This window comes from Plasmodium inui (assembly GCF_000524495.1).
Source record: "Plasmodium inui San Antonio 1 unplaced genomic scaffold supercont1.33, whole genome shotgun sequence".
In the NCBI taxonomy this organism is placed as follows: Eukaryota; Apicomplexa; class Aconoidasida; order Haemosporida; family Plasmodiidae; genus Plasmodium; species Plasmodium inui.
The window spans coordinates 96363-115362 of NW_008481867.1; the positions used below are offsets into that span (position 1 = coordinate 96363).

Here is a 19000-nt window from a genome sequence, read left to right on the forward strand (position 1 = left end):
ATAAAAAAAACGGCGTTTTCTAACACTTAGCCAGCGTAATTTCTCATTTTGTATGTTTCATTTGAGCATAGTGGTGGCGTCACTCGGTTTGATAGTTTCACCTGCATAGTTTTACTTTTTTCGATGCATGTGACAATCTTGGCATTGGCTTCCCCACCATAGCTGTATACGGAGGGGCTGGGCGACAGATAGCAAGAGTCTTTACAGCGTCCTGATCAATCTCCCCATGCTTGGGAATTTCAAAAGGTAAATAAAATTGAAGGAGAAAAAAAAATAATGGGGGAATATGGCTAAACGGGAAAAATGTAAAATTTCTTTTTGCATTTTTTGGATCCGTTTTTCTTATTCTTTTTTTTAATTTTTGTTCTTTTATTTATTTTTTTCTGCACTTTGTGTCCCCCTCACTGTGAAGCACTGGAACCATTCGAACCATTACAGCGAATAGTTGCGAGGCACCATTTCTTGCAACGATTTTAGCAAATGGCGAAAAAAAGTGAACAAGGCGATACAAGAAAGCGCCCAGTGAATATTGCCCAGCTGTGACTAGGCTGAAAAAAAACGGCAGGAATTCTGATGAGCCCCCATTCTGCCAATCGTGAAGCGACGCTATGTAAGAAGAAGTAAATATATATATGTCGTGGTCCATGTAAATTTGTGCGCATATGTCTGCATAATATTTATCTTTACCGAAGGAGGCGAATGCGCTTCTCACCTGCAGAACGCCGTGGAAACATTCTTTCGCCCTTGTACATAATACCGTGTATTTGCGTTGCCACACTCGCCGGGCACAAAAGCGACAACAGAGAACAGATAAGGTAGCCATAAATGGGGAAGCAAAGCGAGTCAACGCCTTTCAAGGAGAATTTCAACTTGTCCAAGAAAACGAAGGGTACCAACTCAGCCAGTCGCACAAGTTCAGATCGAGAAAATTGGGAGATTGGCTTCCAAAATAGTAGAAGCGATTTGTTGAAGCAAGTGGGAAATAGAAGGAAGAGCAATCACACGTTTTATTCCTACTCGCGGAAGTTTATAACAGTTTTGAGTAAAAATGCATATCTTTGAGGGGGTTCTCGCGGGCGCGTCTGGGAAAAGGACATTTGTGACAGAATGCGATTTGTGTGATAAATGTGATTTGCCTGATAAATGTGATTTGCCTGATAAATGTGATTTGCGTGATAAATGTGATTTGCGTGATAAATGTGATTTGTGTGAGAACATGCAATTCGTGTAGGAAAGGGTGGTTTGCGTCCCATTGGGGCGTTAGGACAAATGGGGGGAAGCTTTGTCAACCCTTTACAACGGGGGGCCATAGGAACGTGGAGCGTTTACCACTGCGCGGAAACATATTTCGTGCGAGTTGTTAATTACATTTGTTTAGTTGTGAAGCAGGGAATTTGCCCGTTTCACGTATTTTTTTTTTTTGCACTTCTTCCGTTGGTCCTGCTGCATCCCCATTCGCGAGCACTTTAATTTTTTTCATTTTTTTTCTTGTTTTCCCTTTTTTTTAGACTACATATTTTGCATCCTAGGAATTATATGCGCGTGGGGAGCCATAGTAGGAACATAAAGATGGGGAATGTCCCTCTCTTCAACGGCATCGCATAGGTTGTGGCGAAACAGCGGGCGCACACACACACATGTATAAAAAAGAAGCAATTAAGTTATTCTCATCGTTTTCTTATTTTCCTTTTTTTCGCTCATTTCAGGACTCGCTCGTTCAGGTAATTTCCGGAAGGCAAGTGTACCTGTCGCTGGCGTGCTACTCTATCATTCTGTTATTGGCCCTGGTGTTCCTAATTTTATATATTTACTACCTGGATAGAGATTATCGACCATGTGATTTTTTTTAGAGTCATCAATTCTTTTGTTTATACCGTTATGTTTTATTTTATTTTAATTTTTTTTTTTTTGTTAAAATGGATATGTGAGAATGTCATCGGGTTTGAAGATGGACCCACTGGATTGGGTGGATTGTTTTGCTAATCTGCCGATGTTCTTACTTTTTTTGCATTTTTTTATTTCCTTTATGATTTTTATTTTTTTTATTTTTTCCCCCCCGCGAACGTTCGGTGTGGCAACAGAACAAACATGTACACGCGTAGTTTGGTTTTTCCATTTAAGGGGCGAGGAATGAAATGACGGGAGTAGGGCGTGCGAAGAAATGTGGCACATTTGGTAGGAATAGACAAAATTAATGTGAAGCGGTGAGGTGGAAGAGGGGAAAAAAAAAAGACGCCTTTGCTTATTCATTCCATTTGTAAATTTTTCGTTCTGTAGATGCCCCCATTTACGTTTCTTTTTTTTTCCCAATCGATGTGCTTCGTCTTTTAAAAATTATGGAGGAAGCCTAAATTCTGTGGGCAAAAAGGGACAAACATGTTTGTCAGCCGTTTGGTCGTTCCATTTGGGAGTGCACAATTTTAGTAAAAGGAAAGGTCTACAAAAAGGTACCCCCGTTTGTGTGTGAGCAGTTGCATATGCGCCTGATCTGGATACGATTGTGTATTTAGCATAGATGAAACTCATCCCCAGTTGCCCCTACTGTCCCTACTTGTGTCCACTGGTTAGAAAAACAAAATTGGAAAAGAAATTATATTTTTTTTTTTTTCTTGCACACTAATGGTTAGTCATTTAATCCAAGATGTTCAAAATGGCAGTCAACATTTTCCCGTGTCGTTCCTATTCAAACGATTTGCTTCGCGAAGCATGGGTGTGTCTAACTCGGATGTGGAATTCCCTTTTTCTGTTTTAATTTCCGAATACGTCTTAGCATTAGCGTTTAGCGTGTTTTCTGAGTTAAAAAAATGGTCCCTTGTGGCTCAGCCGAATTCGTACGCAAATGTGTACTTTCCATTTTGCCGCGCTTGGATGCATGCTGATTCATTATTCTGATCTAATATAATAAGCACGCCCGCTCTGTAGACTTCTATCGAGATAAGACAGGAAAGCTGAGGGAAAGAACATACTGCACAATATGTGTATAGTTCTTTCTCAATTTAGCTTCCCCCCTTTCACCACTGCTGAGCTTAGACCCAAAATTTGTGCCTGTCCTGCCAGACTTAACGAACAACGTTGCTGTATGGTCGACGCCAAAGAGGAGCAGACTTTTTTTTTTTTTTTTTTCCTGTTCACACTGCTTCACCATTTCATGGACCTATAAAATGAGTAGCATTCCGTTTCTAAAGAATCTATATCGTAAGAAAATGAGATCTGTTGGGGGGAAAGGTTTTCCGCGTGAGGTGTCGAGACGACCTGGCATGCGGCGTGGCGTTGCTTCTCGTGTTTTGAGCGCAACGTCACTAAACTGCACCAAAAACGTGCGCCCACCCGTTTTTTTTTTTTGCGCAGCGGACCCTTCGAACAACCTTTTTGACGACTTGCGAATATGCTCGAGGGTGATGGACTCGTGTGGCATTGCGTGTAGCTCGGGGTTTGTGGCGGTAGGTGGAGCGATAAAATTGGAGTGCACGGGGGAAAGAGCGCTGGGGAGAGGGCGGATCGAGAGGAAACAAGGAAGGGTTTAAACCCGCCACTATTGCATGTGCAGACACGCTTGCCTTACATTTTGGAAGTTTGCTCAAATGCACGTTCTATGTTTCGCCTTCCGCGTCTGAAAAATGTTTTGCCTACACTTCCCAGTTGAATTCGTCCCAGTTGTGTTCCTCCTCATTTGCTTTTCCGCCCCCCTGTCCTGGAAGGTGCCCTGGGAAGTGGAGGGTGGCGGGTTGATAGGAGCCATTCGGCTTGAGAACCAAATGAGGAATCCGCCAGTGATAAAGCTGAAGGGACACACGTCAAGCATCCTGGACCTGCAGTTTAACCCCTGCTTCAGTGAAATCTTGGCATCAGGTTCAGAAGACTTAACCATCCGTGTGTGGGAGATACCGCATAATGACGAATCGGTGAAAGAAATAAAAGATCCACAGTGCATTCTCAAAGGACATAAAAAAAAAATATCAGTCATAGATTGGAACCCAATGAACTATTACATCATGTGCTCAAGTGGATTCGATTCCTTTGTAAACATATGGGACATAGAGAATGAGAAGAGACCTTTCCATATTATAATGCCAAAGAAATTATCTTCATTGAAGTGGAATATCAAGGGCAGCTTACTAAGCGGCACGTGTGTAGGGAAGCATATGCACATTATAGATCCGAGAAAAAAGGAAATTGCTTCCAGTTTTCACATCCATAGTGGTGGGAAAAATACCAAAAATATATGGATCGATGGATTAGGTGGGGACGATAACTACATTTTGAGTACAGGGTTTTCTAAAAATAACTTAAGAGAAATGAAATTGTGGGATTTAAAGAATACAACCTCTGCTTTAGTGACCATGTCTATAGACAACGCATCTGCTCCGTTGATTCCACATTATGATGAAAGCACTGGACTTATATATATCATTGGAAAGGGGGATGGAAATTGTCGATACTATCAGCATTCACTTGGAAGCATACGTAAGGTAAACGAATATAAATCTTGTACCCCATTTAGATCATTTGGATTTTTACCAAAGCAAATCTGTGATGTGTATAAGTGCGAAATTGGGAGAGTTTATAAGAACGAGAATAATAAGAGCATCAGACCCATCTCTTTTTATGTGCCTAGAAAAGATCCGACAAAATTTCAGGAGGATTTGTATCCACCTATTCTGATGCACGATCCAGATAATTCCTCCAAATATTGGATAAACGGGGAGGATAACAAAATGAATCGGATAAATATAAAAGACTTAACACGGGATGATCTGAAAATTACCAAAAAGTACAAATTCGTGCCGCAGTCTTTTAATAGCATCATTATAGGGGAAGAGTACACATCAAAGAGGACTTCAATCATTAGACAGATTACAAGGAAGATCACTTTTTTTAAAAAGGGTCATCAGAATGATGGCTTTTCCTCTGTGGATAGCTTCAAGGAATCTGTTTTTATGTACCCTAAGAGCTTTAAGGAAAAGGGGTTGCTCACTGACCAGGGCGCCGTACAGTTTTCGTCCAACAATTCCCTGGAGAGGGGCGCGACGTGCGAATCGACGGAGCAAGCGGAAGAGGGGCAGCAAGATGAGCACTTCCCTTTGGAAAGCGAACAGCCATGCGACAGGACCAGCAGGGGGACAAGCGAGTTGCCCATGCGTTCTGGGCACACCGCTCGGTTGACGAGGGGGAAGACCCAACGAGAGAGTGGCGCGAATTGTTTCGACGCACTGCTGTGTCGGCATCTGTACAGGAGGAAGGAATTGTAAGAATGAGCAGCTCTATGGAGGAGTAATTGCTCAGATGAGTAGTCGTAAGAAATGCAACTAGTCTGGGGCAATTCCAATATGAAAACTGAGAGTGCGCCAATTGATGGGAAATAAAAAAATGATCCCATCTGGCCAGGTGACCTACAGATGCCAGATAAATGTTCAGCGGTGGTTAAGTGGAAGTTTTTCCAAGTGGGAAAATGGGCCACTGGTGGGACGACTCCCCAGGTAGTTTCATGTATATATGCCCTGTGCAGCGCCGTGCTGTCTATTCCCAACGGATTATGGGGACAGCACCGAATGTTAATAGCCACTTTATGGGTGCCACTTCACTTAGTTACCCCTCCCCCAGTTGTGCAGACATACTCAAAAGTGGGTCGAAGGGCAATGTGTGTCTACCCCCAACATGCACTAGAAAAATTGTACATTTAAATGTGCATCCATTTTGAAGGTACTTTTTTAAGAATTTTTTTTGCTTCCTTTGTTTATTTATTTTTTTTCGTTATTTTTGCGACTCATAGGGTGATGCTGAGGGGGAAGTAAGTTAGCTGTGCGCCCTCCCCTTACGCCCGCCGCGTCCAACCAGAGTTCACTGCTGCGAAGTAGCGCTCCGAAGTAACGGTCGGAAGTAACGGTCGGAAGTAACGGTCGGAAGTAACAGTCTGAAGTAATGATCCGAAGTAACGCTCCAAAGTTACACTCTGAAGTTACACTCGGAAGCACCTTTTAGCGATCCCTTTCGCAATTTTTTGCGATTTTTTTTGCGATTTCCCTCTTTTTTTCCCCACTGAACATTTAACCCATTGAGGAATTACCGAGCCGATAGAATACGTAAAAACAAAGTAGGTTTGTTGCCCCTTTTTTAAGCGGTAGGATGCGGTGAAGGCGGCTCATGGGAAAAAAAAAAAAATGTGATAGAGGGAGATGGAGGGGGAAATAGTGCAAACGTTCACGCAAACATTTTCACAAGGGGGCACATTATATACATTAAAAACAAAGGAGCCCGCGTGTGTGATGACGGTTTTGTTAGACCTACGTTACACGACGTTACATCTTTTTTTTTTTTTTTTCTCTTTTTTTTTCTCCAAAGCATCACCATGCACACATCGATGCATGAACATGTGAGGGGCTCGCTCACACGCGTTGACCCCTACGACCACAAAAATGTGAACAGCTCTTCATGCACTGGCTCCAGTTTGGTTATCTCATTTACAACATCTTGGTGTATGTCCTGCGAGGGGGGGGGTAGATTCGGATGGGAGGTATCCGATTTGCACTTGTCAGCTGATGCATTGAAGTGAAAAGGCTCTTCTATGGAAGCCTCCTGTAACGAAAACATCCCGTTATGAATGCAGCTACTCTTCCTCTTACGTCGACGTTTTTGGTCCCATCGAGGTTTATCCAATAATCTTCTTCAGAGAAATTTTTATACGTTTCGTATATCCTCTTCTGGACTTCGACCTTCTCGTAAATCTCTTCGCCTTCGGGGGGGGGATGGGAATGAGTTTCGCGTTGGGAGTGCCCCGCCAGTGGAAAGTGGGTGTGGACACAGATTGGCGCAGTTGCGACATTTGTCACATTTGCCACGCCTTGTGCGATAGCAAATGCTTCCACTTGAATCGCGCCAGGTATGTAGAGGGCACCATATTCTGATCTGTTTTGGGCGTAGTTGGGAGGAACGTCGAGATAAAAAACGACGTCTGGTTTGATTAGGCCTTGGTCGGGGTTCATGCACCAGGTTTTGGATAATTTCTGGATGACGGGAAAGAAGAAGTGGCAGTGCGGTACGTAGATTGTTGGAGAAAAAGGAACAGGAGGAATTTAGACATGCATGTCTGCATGATGGCATATGTAGCTTTACAAGCGCTCCGGCAGAGTAGGCCACCCCCGAGTAGGCATATCTGTCGCAGACGACCCACACGCCCTTGGCCAGAAGGCGCTTAATTTCGCCTCTGAAATGGGAAATCCGAAGGGAAGCAGGGGAAATTAAGTGAATTGACGCGTAATGAAGTGAAGCATGCAGAGGAGAAGCGTGATTAGAAGAGGAAACTTCGTGACCAGGAGAATTCCGAAGAGGCCACTCCACGCATCGACATGGAATGTGGGTGAATATAAAAAGATACAGTTCTTTTTTTTTTTTTTTTTTTATAACATTAGCTCCCATCGGTTTGCCGAGAAAAGTAGGTGGATGGTTTCGTTCGTCATGTCACTCTGCATTTTCAAATACTTGGCGATTATTTGTCCTGTGGGGGTTTCCCTGTCTTAAGGGAGGGAAGAATGGTTCGATCGGTTTGGTTTAGCAATGGCGGAGGTCGCGCTGGTTCATTCGTTTTTTACCCAGCTAAGAAGTTTTGCCGTTTGGACATTTTGGAGTTTGCCGGTGGGCCAGTTTCACAACTCTCGTAAGGGCCCTACTGGGAAAACACAAATGGTTGACTTCCACATTTTTCTTCCTCAAGTGCTCCACTAGCAGTCTTGACTGAGTCGATTTTCCCGACCTAACAGGAAAATGGGTTTGTAAAGAAAAAGGGGGAACCTCTGTGTGTAGGAAAAAAGGACTCGAATGATCACACGACGCATGGGTGCATGGGTGCACAACGCAGTTGAGTGCCCTCGCCGTAGGGATGTTCTCGAAAAATTTGAAAATGTCATTTTATTTTCATTTTCCAACCTATCGAGCCCCTCAAAGACTATAAATTTTCCCTTCTTTTTGGTGCCATCATTGGTAGTACTATTTGTTGAATGCATTTTGACGTACGAAGATCAAAAGTGTGGCATTCTACATGTAACGCACGTTCGCATTCTGATTATTCATGCGTCCAGGGAAGAAGGGGGACTAGCATGTATAGCACATTACTCGTGGACACGAAGCTTCGAATACGCCCAGGTACACGCAACGCAGTATCTACACGTACGTTACACTGGGGCTTTTCGAAAATGTATGGCGGATGATTGCTTCAAATAGCGGTTTCATAATTTGAGGATGGGTGGGCACCTGCCGATGCTATGACGGGGTGAAAGGGAAAAAAAAAAAACAACAACCAGGTACGAATAAAAAAAATAAAGAAATTTTAGGAAGTGGAGGAAGTGAACATGGAGTTATGCTTTCACGGGATTAAGGCAGAGTCAGTGGAAGCCAAAAAAACTGAACGCACTGAATTGTAGCACTTGTGCTGAGCGAGCAGCGGAGAAAATAAAAAAGAAAAAAAAATGCCACTTTGCACAGTTTCCGCAATTTATTTGTCATTTTTTCTTCGTCCCCCCACGAGAGAGAAAAAAAAAAGAAGGCACAACTTTTTTCCATATAAGAAGTGTAGCTTCTATTTCTGCTCCTCTTGTAATAAGTACACAGTGAAGCGTCGTGTTAAAAATTATTGGCCCTTTGGGGCTGAAAGCAAAATCTGGAAGCTTAAAAAGGCCATTTTTATGAGGGTTACAATTTGGCACACCGTATCCCACAAGCAGTGTAAGGTCGTGCAGAGGTGCACACGCGGGGGTGTGCGGAACGATTGTGATGAATTGGAGGCAAATGAAAGAGAGGGTTTTTTTTCCCCTTTTCAGAGGGTACTGTTCCCTTCACATAAAGTCACGTTGGGTTGCGCGCATCTGGTCACACACCCGTTTCACACAAATAAAAACGTGAAATCGTAAATTTGTAAAATTTTAACATTAAAAAGAAATGAAATAGGAAGAAAAAAAAAACAAGAGGGTAGGCACATATACCCGCGGCGCGCGCTGACATACATGTTTGACCTCTCTATGGGGTAGGAATAAAAAAAGAGTCATTAAAAAAAAGGAGAGGTGAAGAGGTGCGCACTCCGCCCAAGTTCCACATCAATCTGTGTCCATCCTCAATAAGAGAAGCAAGAAAAAAAAAGGGGGGTCCATTTCCAATTCACCCCTTTTGTTACACCTCTATGTCTATGATTTTATGCGAAGGGGAAGATGTTCTCTGGAAATTAGAGTTGTAAATCCATGCAATGAGCGCATAAAACGTGTTCAGTGTAGCATATAAAATGAAGGAAGGAATGAAATAATACTTGATAAAAATTAGGGGCCAGTGTGGCTTTACATATGTTCCATACGAAGTATACGGATTCTCAAATACTAGGCGCTCCATACTGTTGCTACTGATATTAGATTCATACCTTTTATGTAGACTCAGATATGCATTGTCCATCTCCTGCACTAATTTGTGCACGATGTTGGCACTGCACAGGACAAAAATGGTCTTCCTTACGGGGGTATTTTTGAAGAAATGTTCCTCATTGTTTAAGAGGAAACACCAAATGTTGTTCGCCATGTATTTACATTTTTCCTCCACGAGGATGTCGTACGTCGGCTTGGAGAGATCTTTCAGTCTTTCATTCAGCGTCTGCACAAGGTTTAGTTTTTTCCAAATTTCGCTTTCACCATTTTGGTCGGCATCCTGCGGTGTAGAGGTACGACACTCTTCGGCTGCTCCCTTTTCTCCTGCCTCCGATGCGAAGTTGGCACGCACATTGTGTTCACTGTAAGTGTCCATGCGGAGTCCCCTTTCACGGATACCTTTCGTGGGAGCGTCCCCGGTGTCATCTGCTGGTGTGGCACGGTAAAGAGTACCCTTCTCAGTTGCAGTCGACGAGCCATACTGTTTGTACAATGTCGTAAACTCCTCAAAGGAGTAGTGCCTCAGCGATATGGATTCAATGCAGTACGTGAAGAATTTTCTGTAAGCAATCGTGTCATAGAGGAGTCTAGAATCGAGTCGATTTCTAATGGTGTTCATATTTCTATCGATGAGAAATATTTTCCATTTATTTTTTATGGAGTCTTGAATGATGGGTAAAAATTCATTTTGTAAAAACCCATTATGTATTCTTGGCAGGTAAGTAAATTTGCTGTAATTATTATCGTAGTGTTTTTTTTTTTCTTGGTTGGAAAGGATGTCCATTATTTTGCTTAGTCTTTGTTGACACAGTTCTAGCAGAACATAATGAGGTTTCACTCTGGTTAGAAATTCCGCTGCGTCCTTGCCGCTACACCTTCTTTCATTTATCTGTCCGTGCAATATGCCATAAATGATGAAGTGGAAATTGGGGGTATCATATGTCACGGCGTTTTCTGGTAGGACGGTGTCTGTGGAGGGGGGACTGGTCTCAGTCGAGAAGTGTTTACACAGGGGTGACTTACACCGGGGGCGTATTTCGTACGAACGTTTCGTGAGGGAAGTGAGTAGGTTCGTCATGCGTGGGGAATACCCTCGAAGGTTTCCTGCCACGAGGTGTAGCATCGTCCCGTTGGGCACGTTTTCGCCGTGGTTTTACCGCGATTCGGTTTATGGTGCCCTGATTTGGCAGCTAATATTATACGCGCCTCTAGTTTTTTTCTATTGCGCAGAGGAGAAGCTTTCCTCCACCTCCCACTTTATGAGTGAAACGTTCAAGCGGTGTTATTTCCCACTCGCGGAGAAACCATTTTGTCCTACGAAGGCGAGTCACTCCAATGGACGTCACTATAGGCCAACATAATGTGCAACGCAGCCTGCTGGCGTACCGATACAGACGTTCCCTAATTGTACCAAAAAAATGATGACGGACGCGCTTTTACCGTGGGGTGTAGAAGCGCATACTGAAGGGAAGCAACGGAGAAGAGGAAAAAGTGTTCAACCCCGTGTAGGATGCACAACCAGTGGGTTATATCCACCCAATGGGTTATCTAACAAATAGTTTAAAAATGATCAGTATGCCATTCTAAAATATTACCCGTTTATGAAAAGGCAATAGTGAACACTGAGAAGAAAAAAAAATGCGCTTCATCAATTTGTACGTTGCCGCGATAACAACGCCTTTCGGGGGATCCGCGCACCATCCTTCTGTGCATAATTCGTCAAAAAAAAACGGAAGGCAAAAAAAAGGGGGAAAAAATAGCTAAAACGGAAAAGTACAAACACGTGCATGTGAACGCGGTACATGCAACGTTATTATGTTGATTTTCCACCGTTATTAGCTCCATTCTTAGAAGCGCAAAATGGAAAAATAAGGAAAGCATATATTTAGCGAGGAAACAGCATTAAATTAAGAGGTTAAAACTGACGTTAAGAAGCTCGTTCCCAATTTGCGCCGCCATGTATTTTTCCCATTTTCTTCTTAATTTTTAAAAGCGGCAACTGTGAAAAGATATTGAAGCCAATGCGAGAAATTTTCCCTAGCGTTGGAGCTCTAGTCAAGGCATCAATAAAACAACATAAAGAAGAAAAAAAAAAGTACGTAAGTACCCGATTGCACAGGTAGTCACTACGAGGAGTAAGAACCAAAGAAAGCTTTCACGCCCACCCTCCTCTTGATCGATTATCTAAGGCACAGAAGCAAAATCGCTCTCACCAAATAGAGAACAATCCAGATGCGAGAAATATTTAACATATGCGAAAATAGCAGATCAGTAAGGGAAAGAGGCTGTAATGAGGAGGCCTGGTTCGCAGCCAAATTGTTCGCTACGTTAGAGTTCCCCTTGCGGAAGCACAAGAAAAAGTGAGACAAGGAGCGGTGAAGGAGTCCTATAGAAAATAGTACTTAACATATATTTGTTGAGGAAGCCTTAGCAGCGTATCTTCATTGCGCGTGTGTTTGTCCTTCCACACGTACATAAGAACGTACAGATCTAGGGACATTCCCTTGGGCACGGAAATATATATGTAGAAAAAAAGGTTGCTTATGGGAGAGCATAAAATATTACCACCACAGCTGTAGAACGAAAGTCGACCAGGAGGTTTAAAAGGGAAGAGGCGAAGGGCATATTTTGGAGAGAAGGAAACACAAGGAAGATAGACAGCAAGAAAAAACAATCAACAGGGAGAGAAAATGGAAGGGAAGAATATGAAGATGGACGAACAGACTGAAGGAATGGATGTTGAGACGGATGCTAAAAATGGGAAAGTGAATGAGGGCGAAAAAGAAGATGTGGGGGTGCAGAATGAGGATGCAGAAAATGATGATAAAGATGTAGGAGGCGAAAATGAGTATGTAGGAGGGGAAGATGAGGATGCAGGCAGCAAAAATGAGGAAGTAGGAAGCGAAAATGAAGAAGTAGGAAGCGAAGATGAGGATGTAGGAAGCGACCGTGAGGAAACCCCCAAGGAGGACAGCCGGAACGACCACGACAGCAGCAGCGTCATCGATCGGAACACGCTGTGGAGTGACCTGTACATCTCGAGGCCGTTCCTGAAGGTGCTCTACGAGGACAAGTTCAACAATCCGACGTTTATCCAGCGAGACGTGATACCGCTAGCCCTGGAGGGGAAAAGCATTTTAGCTAACTCAGAAACGGGTTCAGGAAAAACCCTGGCCTTCGTGTTGCCCATATTAGAAAGACTCCTTCACAGTCCCAACATAAAAATGAGAAGTTATAATCAGAGCAGAATATGCGTAACCAAGAGTTTAATACTCCTACCAACGAGAGAACTAGCCCTTCAGTGTTACGACGTCGTCAAGAGTATGACCAAGTATGTGTCAATTACTTATTCACTTTTCTGTGGAGGAATAGACGTAAAGCAACAGGAGTATGAATATAAGAAGAAGAAAGACATTTTCATTTGCACTCCGGGAAGGATCCTAGATTTATTGTTAAACTCGTCCAGTGATTTTATAAACTACCTAGAAGTGGTAGTGTTCGATGAAGCTGACAAATTGTTGGAGTTGGGATTCAAGGAGGAATGCTTAAAAGTGTTAGATGTGTGTAAGTTTAAGAAGCAGATTTTATTTTTTTCAGCTACGTTAACTAGGGATATCAAGGACCTAGCTAATTTTTCTCTTAAGAACCCAATTTTTATACAAAGCGGAGTGGATAATAGGAAAGTAGATGCAAAGGGGGAAGTTATCCCCAGCTGCATTAGCAATAAAAAAATCTTAAAGTCTTTTAAAATTTCAGAAAAATTAAATCAAGAGTTTGTGAATATTGTAAATGAAAAGTATAGAAGAGCAGCCCTACTGCATCTGTGCAGTAATGTGTATAAGAATCATGCCATAATTTTTTTTAAGACAAAAAAAGAGACACATCTGATGTATTTAATCTTTTCCTTGTTTAATTTCAAATGTGCAGAGTTGCATGGTTCGCTTACTCAAAAGAAGAGAATAGAATCCATTTTGAAATTTAAGAAAAATGAAGTCGACTTTTTATTATGTACTGAATTAGCCTCCAGAGGTTTGGACATAGATCATATTCTCTACGTGATTAATTATAACTTACCTTCGAACGTCATTAAGTACGTCCATAGGATTGGACGAACGGCAAGGATAGGGAAAGACGGCACGGCGAGTACTCTCTACAGACCTAATGAAAAAACGGATGTGAAAAAAATCATTAAAGGATTGAAAAAAAGCAAAAATACCAAAATATTTCGGAGGAACATATCCACTGATAGCATTTCCCACTGGGATAATTTACTTCGGAAGAAAAAAAAACAAATTAATGAAATGATAAAGGAGGAAAAGGAAAACAAAGAAATTGATAAAGCCACCAAGTCGATAAAGAAAATTAAAAACCTCATTCAGTTTAAGGACGAAATTATGAGTAGGCCTCCCAGGGAGTGGTTCCTGACGAACAAGGAAAAGCTGCACCTGCGGAAGTTAAACATGAAGAGTGACATGTCCTGTGGTGAATCAACGGCTGGGAGATGCGGTGGCGAAGGTCATACTACAGATGGCAGCGCCCGTAAAAAGGACTCTGATAAGCAGCGCGCATGTAAGAAGGACTCAGATAAGGGGAGTACCCGCAAGGCCAAAAGGAGAAGCCAAAACAGCGATGAAAAGAACGACAAAAGCAAACTCAAAAGTTTTCGCTCCATTATAAGAGAACTGAAGCTGAACGTGCTGGTAAACGGCAAGAGGAAACTGGACAAGTCGAAAAATGCCAAGGGGCTTAGGAAGAACTTGCAAAAGAATAAGAACGGCGCAGGTGTACGAGGTGGTAATGTCGGTAAGGGCATCAGGAGCGGCAAAATCGGCAATGGCGCTAAGAACGGGAAGAATCCCCAACGCAGCACAGTTCAAAAAAAGGGAAAGGAGTTAAAGAAAGTGATATATGATTTGCATTAGAAAATTGAACCCGTTGGGGGGAGGTGTGAATAGGCACAACAATAGCATGCTTATTAGAAGCCTCGTTTTTATAATTTGCAAATCGGGAAAGGATGAGAAGAATTACGTACCTTTTTAAAATAGCCCACTGGAGTGGTTAGAGACGCCATGTTACCTTCCAACGTCGCCCAAATTGGGCGAATTGCACCGTTTGGACCCCATCCTCCCTGTTGGCATAAAAAGTAGTGACACATTAGTAGTTATAAGCACGCGGTACAGAGAAGCAGATTTTGCATGTCTTTTATGCATTCTGTGTATATATTGGAGGAACGCACATTTGTGAGTAATATCAGTGTGTCCTTATCCCCCGTAGTTACTTCAATATAATAGCTGTCCTTCTTCAATATCGAGGCGTATTTATTACTTATGTTTCCTTTTTCCACCAGTAATAATTGGCGGGAGGTCTTTTTGCGTGATGTAATCAAACAGAAGAATTTTTTTTTTTTTTTTTGTTAAACTGCAGCACGATATGTGCATATAAACAATTTCGATATAACTACGTTTGGAAAAAATTGAAAAAAGGAATGGAATGATACCCACATAAGTCGCACTTGTTTCATTCCGCTTTTAATTTCCACTTACGGAAAGGCGACATAGTCATCACATTTTAAATGAACTCTGTCCACCCCTCCAAAAAAAGAAAACCATTTTGTCCCTTAACAATCATCTCAGCAGCTGGCGATATACATTTTATATATATGTGTATAAATGCTGGATGATCAATATGTTCAGTAGTCATGTGCTCGGATAAGATGCGTTTTTTCTTCCTTCACATAAATAACGTCATACGGTTGGAAGAAGGGCAAGATTAATCATTTAACTCCAGTACGTGGAGGAAAAAAATTATCATTTTTGTTTCTACATTTTTTTAATTACGTCAGGGGGGTACTTTTTTTTTCGTTTTTCTGTCCATTACCATAATTTATCCAAAGGGACCAGGTGCCTCTTTTAATTTTTCTAAGTTGTAATATGTTGAAATTTTTTTTTACCAATTTGCTGCTTTGCAGTTTTAAATGAGTTTTTCTTTTTGCTTTTTATCCAGTTATCCATACCGTTTTTTCCGCGCCCCCACGTTTTGTATTTTCCCGAGGGAGGGCCAAAAAAAAAGAAAGACACATAATTGTTCAGCCCTTCTGTTTGCATTCATGGCATTATAAGTTAATGAAACGGTATTGTTGCAATGAACTCGCTAAACGAGGAAATGCATGCGATATAATTCCCAGGAGGGGAAGATTGGACTAATGCATAGGCCAGAAATGTACAAAAAAGGAAAAAAAGTTGGAAGGAAAAATTAGAAGGAGAAATATTCACATATGTATACTTTTCTCGTTTTGTAAATTAACATAAGATAGAAGAATTTTTCTTTTTTTTTCCCCCCTTTTTTGGAGTCCTCATAATAATGTCATCTGGCGGGGGGGGAGGCACAAATTAATATGTAGGTGTCGAAAAAGAAGAAAAAAAAAAAAGGGAAAACAAAAAAAAAAAAACGAAAATGAAAGTGAAAAAAGAAAAGGAAAAACAAAAAAACCAAGCGATGAAGCACGTATTTTTTCCTTTTAACTTATAAATGATCTTTTAGCGACATATATGCGTTTAAGCATGTAGCATTTGACGCTGTGTTGCAGAAATGGTACGGTATATATTATGTCACATTTAAAAGGCATTTCATTTGTGATAATACGCCTACATTAGGAGAAAAAACAATGCGAACAACCATTCGGGCAAGGAAAACTGCTTCCCTATTAGGAAACGGGAGGAGAGAAAGAAGGGAAAATGATTTTTCAATTTCCGTGGATTCAAGAAATAATTCGTTTTCTTAAGCCCAGTTAATTTTTGGCCCACGACTCTGTTCATTTTTGCACCCCAAAATAGGGAATAAGAAACGCGTAGGGTATGTGTTATAGTACATAAATCCATGCGAATTTTTGGATAGGAGAAAAAGAAAAAAAACAAAACAAGTTTGAAAAGGCTACATTATATTACCAAGAATAACGGAAGTGTTTATACAAAACTTCATGCGACAAAAGAGAAAATCCCAAGGGGAAAGGAAAAAGAGTGTATTGTTGGTTTCCAAGGCATTTTCCTACCTCTTCCGGGGAATGTGTGACTTCCCGTACGAGTAGGGAACCCCCCCTATAGGTAGCCAACGTATGGCCAACGGGCAAGTCTAATAATACTCTCCCCTCCGCCACGTACATAAAAGATAAGCCTCCTTTTGTTTCTTAGCCGTTGAGTCCAGAAGCAGGGGGCAGAATGAGAAGGTATAGAAACCAACATGTAGGCGAAGGAAAAGGGAAGAGAAAAAAAAATGATCATGGTGATGAGGTGGACGTGGTAGGGCCAGCTGGGACTGGAAAAGAAGCCGCCGCAGGAGGGGGAAAAGGTGGACCTCAAAAAAGTGGGAAGGACGTCGAAACGTTTAATCCGCAACTCAGCGCAAGGGAGCTGAAAAAAATTCAGTACTACGAAAATATGTTTAAGAAAATGGAAAAGGAAAGGGAGGAGCGCCAGAACGAGGGGGACAACAAGGGGAAGAGCAAAGGTAGCAACGCGAGCAGAATGAAGAGGGAGATAGAATCGAGCACTAAGGAAAAAGGGGAAGAATCCAGTGAAGGGGCACTTGAAGAGTCAGGAGAAGTGGCAGGCGAAGCAGCGGTCACGGAGGAAAAAGGAGACGACGCTAAGCAAAGTGCCGTGAAGGAAACCGCCCAGGAAAACAACCAAAAAGGGGAAAAAAATGCGAAAGATGCAAAGGAAGCGAAACACAAGCCGAAGAAAGCGAAACCAAGGGCGGAACCAAGAGACGCATGTGCATATGCAGTCGGCAGGGAGAAAAAAGATGAAGCACATTCGATGGATGGTAACGAACCTGACAATAATAATAAATGGAGAAAAGTAGAGGAGTTGCAAACTAGAATTAAGAAAGAGGAGTTAAGGATGGACAAAGGTATGAGTTCCAAAATAAGGGAAGGAAGCAATAAGGCTGTTACGCTGAAAGGAAAGAAGTGCGTAAAGACTTCGAACCCCTTTGTGAGTGATATTGAAGGAGGAGGAGGAGAAGAAGAAGATGAGTTGCACAGTGCGGAGAGGGACCTCCCACGTGGTGATAGAGACAACGATCACAGTAGTGCTTCCCCAAAGCATTATACATATAACAAGAACGGAATGGCAGAAATAGGGAAAGGCGATAAGGTAAAGGAAGAAAATAGAAAAAGTAGTGGAAGCCACAAAATGGATGGCGAAAAGGAACACGAATCAGACCATGATGTAAATTATGATAATGATCCGAATGAGACGATAGAGTTCAAAGAGAAGAGGAAAATTTCCTCAGAAGCTGAAAGGAAAAAAAGGGTTTTAAAGATTAAGAGGAGCTTCTCGGTGAGCTCAAATATAAATGAATATTTTTTAGACACAAGTTCGATACAATTGATTAGCGATAATGACCCAAGTGCGTACGGAAAGGAAGAACAGAGTTCAGGAGAGGACAATGAAAAGGAGCCAACTTTTAGTTACAAAAAAAAAAAACTCCTACAGTTATTAACGCGTACAGATAGTAAAGACAATGACACTGTTTACCCTTTGGTTGTAGCGAATAATCGCAGTAGTAGCAATAACACCGAGGGGGGAAATTACCACTTGGCCGATTTGGATAAATGGCTAACATGGAGAAATAAAAAAAATTACAACATTTGCTTCGATTCGAATAATAGGGGTAGGAAGCGAAACAAATGGCACATTGTACGGAGTTATGATGAGCCCCGCATCGAAACAAGTGAACGTGTCGACTTGCATCCAAATGGTAAAGAAAATTTTGTTGATGTACAAATGAATATGAATGGAAGATCAAATGACACAGAATATTTTATCAATAGGGAAGATCTACCCATGGGAAAGAAATTATTTTGTGAAAAAAAATTCAACCGGAAATGTGCAGAAGGTAGTAGCACCCAAAATATGATGATGCATCGTAATAAAGAATTTGATGTAAATTGTTGCATTAGGAAGTATCTTGATAATATGCGGTACACAAATTTAAAAAAATTAAAAAAAGTGAACAGAGGCAATTTAAAGTTGTATGTGAAGGGGTGTACAAATTTTTTAAACTTTGACAAGGTGGATAGCGCCATCCTGTCCATGCGGAAATTCCAGGAGGCGCTGCAGCGGAGTGGTGGCGTAGGTGGGGGTGGTGAGGGAGACGGAGATCTTTTGTAAATAGGGAGAGCTTGCGAGTGAACTGATTGCAGGGATGTAGGGGTAGTCCGGGTCACCCTTTTAGGACCCCGCGTCTGTGTATGCAATATGATGTGGGGCGGGGTGAAGCGGCTCGCCGCGTCTATTAATGTTGTCCATTCGCTTGTCCTGTTCTGTAGTAGACACATATATGTTGCACACAAATTTAACGCACCCCAGGAGTCACAACGAGGAGGCCATCTGCTTTTGCGATCGAATCGGAAGAAACTGGATGGACCTATAAACAGAGTCGCAAGATGTAAAACTTCAGTTGGAGGATCATAATAACCTTTTACATTACTCATTTGTGTTTGAGACGAGTGGAAGCCATGCAGAATCGCGTGGGATAGAAAATTCCTCTTAATTATCATCAGAGTGGTGATGGGAGAAGGCTTCTTCGACTGATCACGT

General features: G+C 42.0%; 6 protein-coding genes across 6 annotated transcripts; 4 read left to right on the forward strand and 2 right to left on the reverse strand.

Annotated features, from left to right (window-relative positions):
- Positions 1–825: 825 nt before the first annotated feature.
- C922_04988 (hypothetical protein) lies at positions 826–1850 on the forward strand (the record flags this gene model as incomplete). The annotated part of the gene is made up of 3 exons (XM_008820562.1): positions 826–1042; positions 1509–1555; positions 1707–1850. The coding sequence occupies 3 exons, from the start codon at positions 826–828 to the stop codon at positions 1848–1850; spliced, it is 408 nt and encodes a 135-aa protein (XP_008818784.1).
- A 1311-nt stretch (positions 1851–3161) lies between these two features.
- Positions 3162–5249, forward strand: C922_04989 (hypothetical protein; the record flags this gene model as incomplete). The annotated part of the gene is made up of 3 exons (XM_008820563.1): positions 3162–3195; positions 3349–3440; positions 3699–5249. The coding sequence occupies 3 exons, from the start codon at positions 3162–3164 to the stop codon at positions 5247–5249; spliced, it is 1677 nt and encodes a 558-aa protein (XP_008818785.1).
- Positions 5250–6399: 1150 nt separating this feature from the next.
- On the reverse strand, positions 6400–7997 carry C922_04990 (thymidylate kinase; the record flags this gene model as incomplete). The annotated part of the gene is made up of 7 exons (XM_008820564.1): positions 6400–6480; positions 6621–6730; positions 6893–7001; positions 7111–7201; positions 7402–7510; positions 7665–7747; positions 7921–7997. 7 exons carry the CDS (start codon positions 7995–7997, stop codon positions 6400–6402), a joined length of 660 nt encoding a protein of 219 aa, XP_008818786.1.
- Positions 7998–9156: 1159 nt separating this feature from the next.
- On the reverse strand, positions 9157–10521 carry C922_04991 (hypothetical protein; the record flags this gene model as incomplete). Its single annotated transcript, XM_008820565.1, has 1 exon — positions 9157–10521. One exon carries the CDS (start codon positions 10519–10521, stop codon positions 9157–9159), a length of 1365 nt encoding a protein of 454 aa, XP_008818787.1.
- Positions 10522–12088: 1567 nt separating this feature from the next.
- Positions 12089–14320, forward strand: C922_04992 (adenosinetriphosphatase; the record flags this gene model as incomplete). The annotated part of the gene is made up of 1 exon (XM_008820566.1): positions 12089–14320. One exon carries the CDS (start codon positions 12089–12091, stop codon positions 14318–14320), a length of 2232 nt encoding a protein of 743 aa, XP_008818788.1.
- A 2292-nt stretch (positions 14321–16612) lies between these two features.
- Positions 16613–18571, forward strand: C922_04993 (hypothetical protein; the record flags this gene model as incomplete). The annotated part of the gene is made up of 1 exon (XM_008820567.1): positions 16613–18571. One exon carries the CDS (start codon positions 16613–16615, stop codon positions 18569–18571), a length of 1959 nt encoding a protein of 652 aa, XP_008818789.1.
- Between the last annotated feature and the right edge of the window lie 429 nt (positions 18572–19000).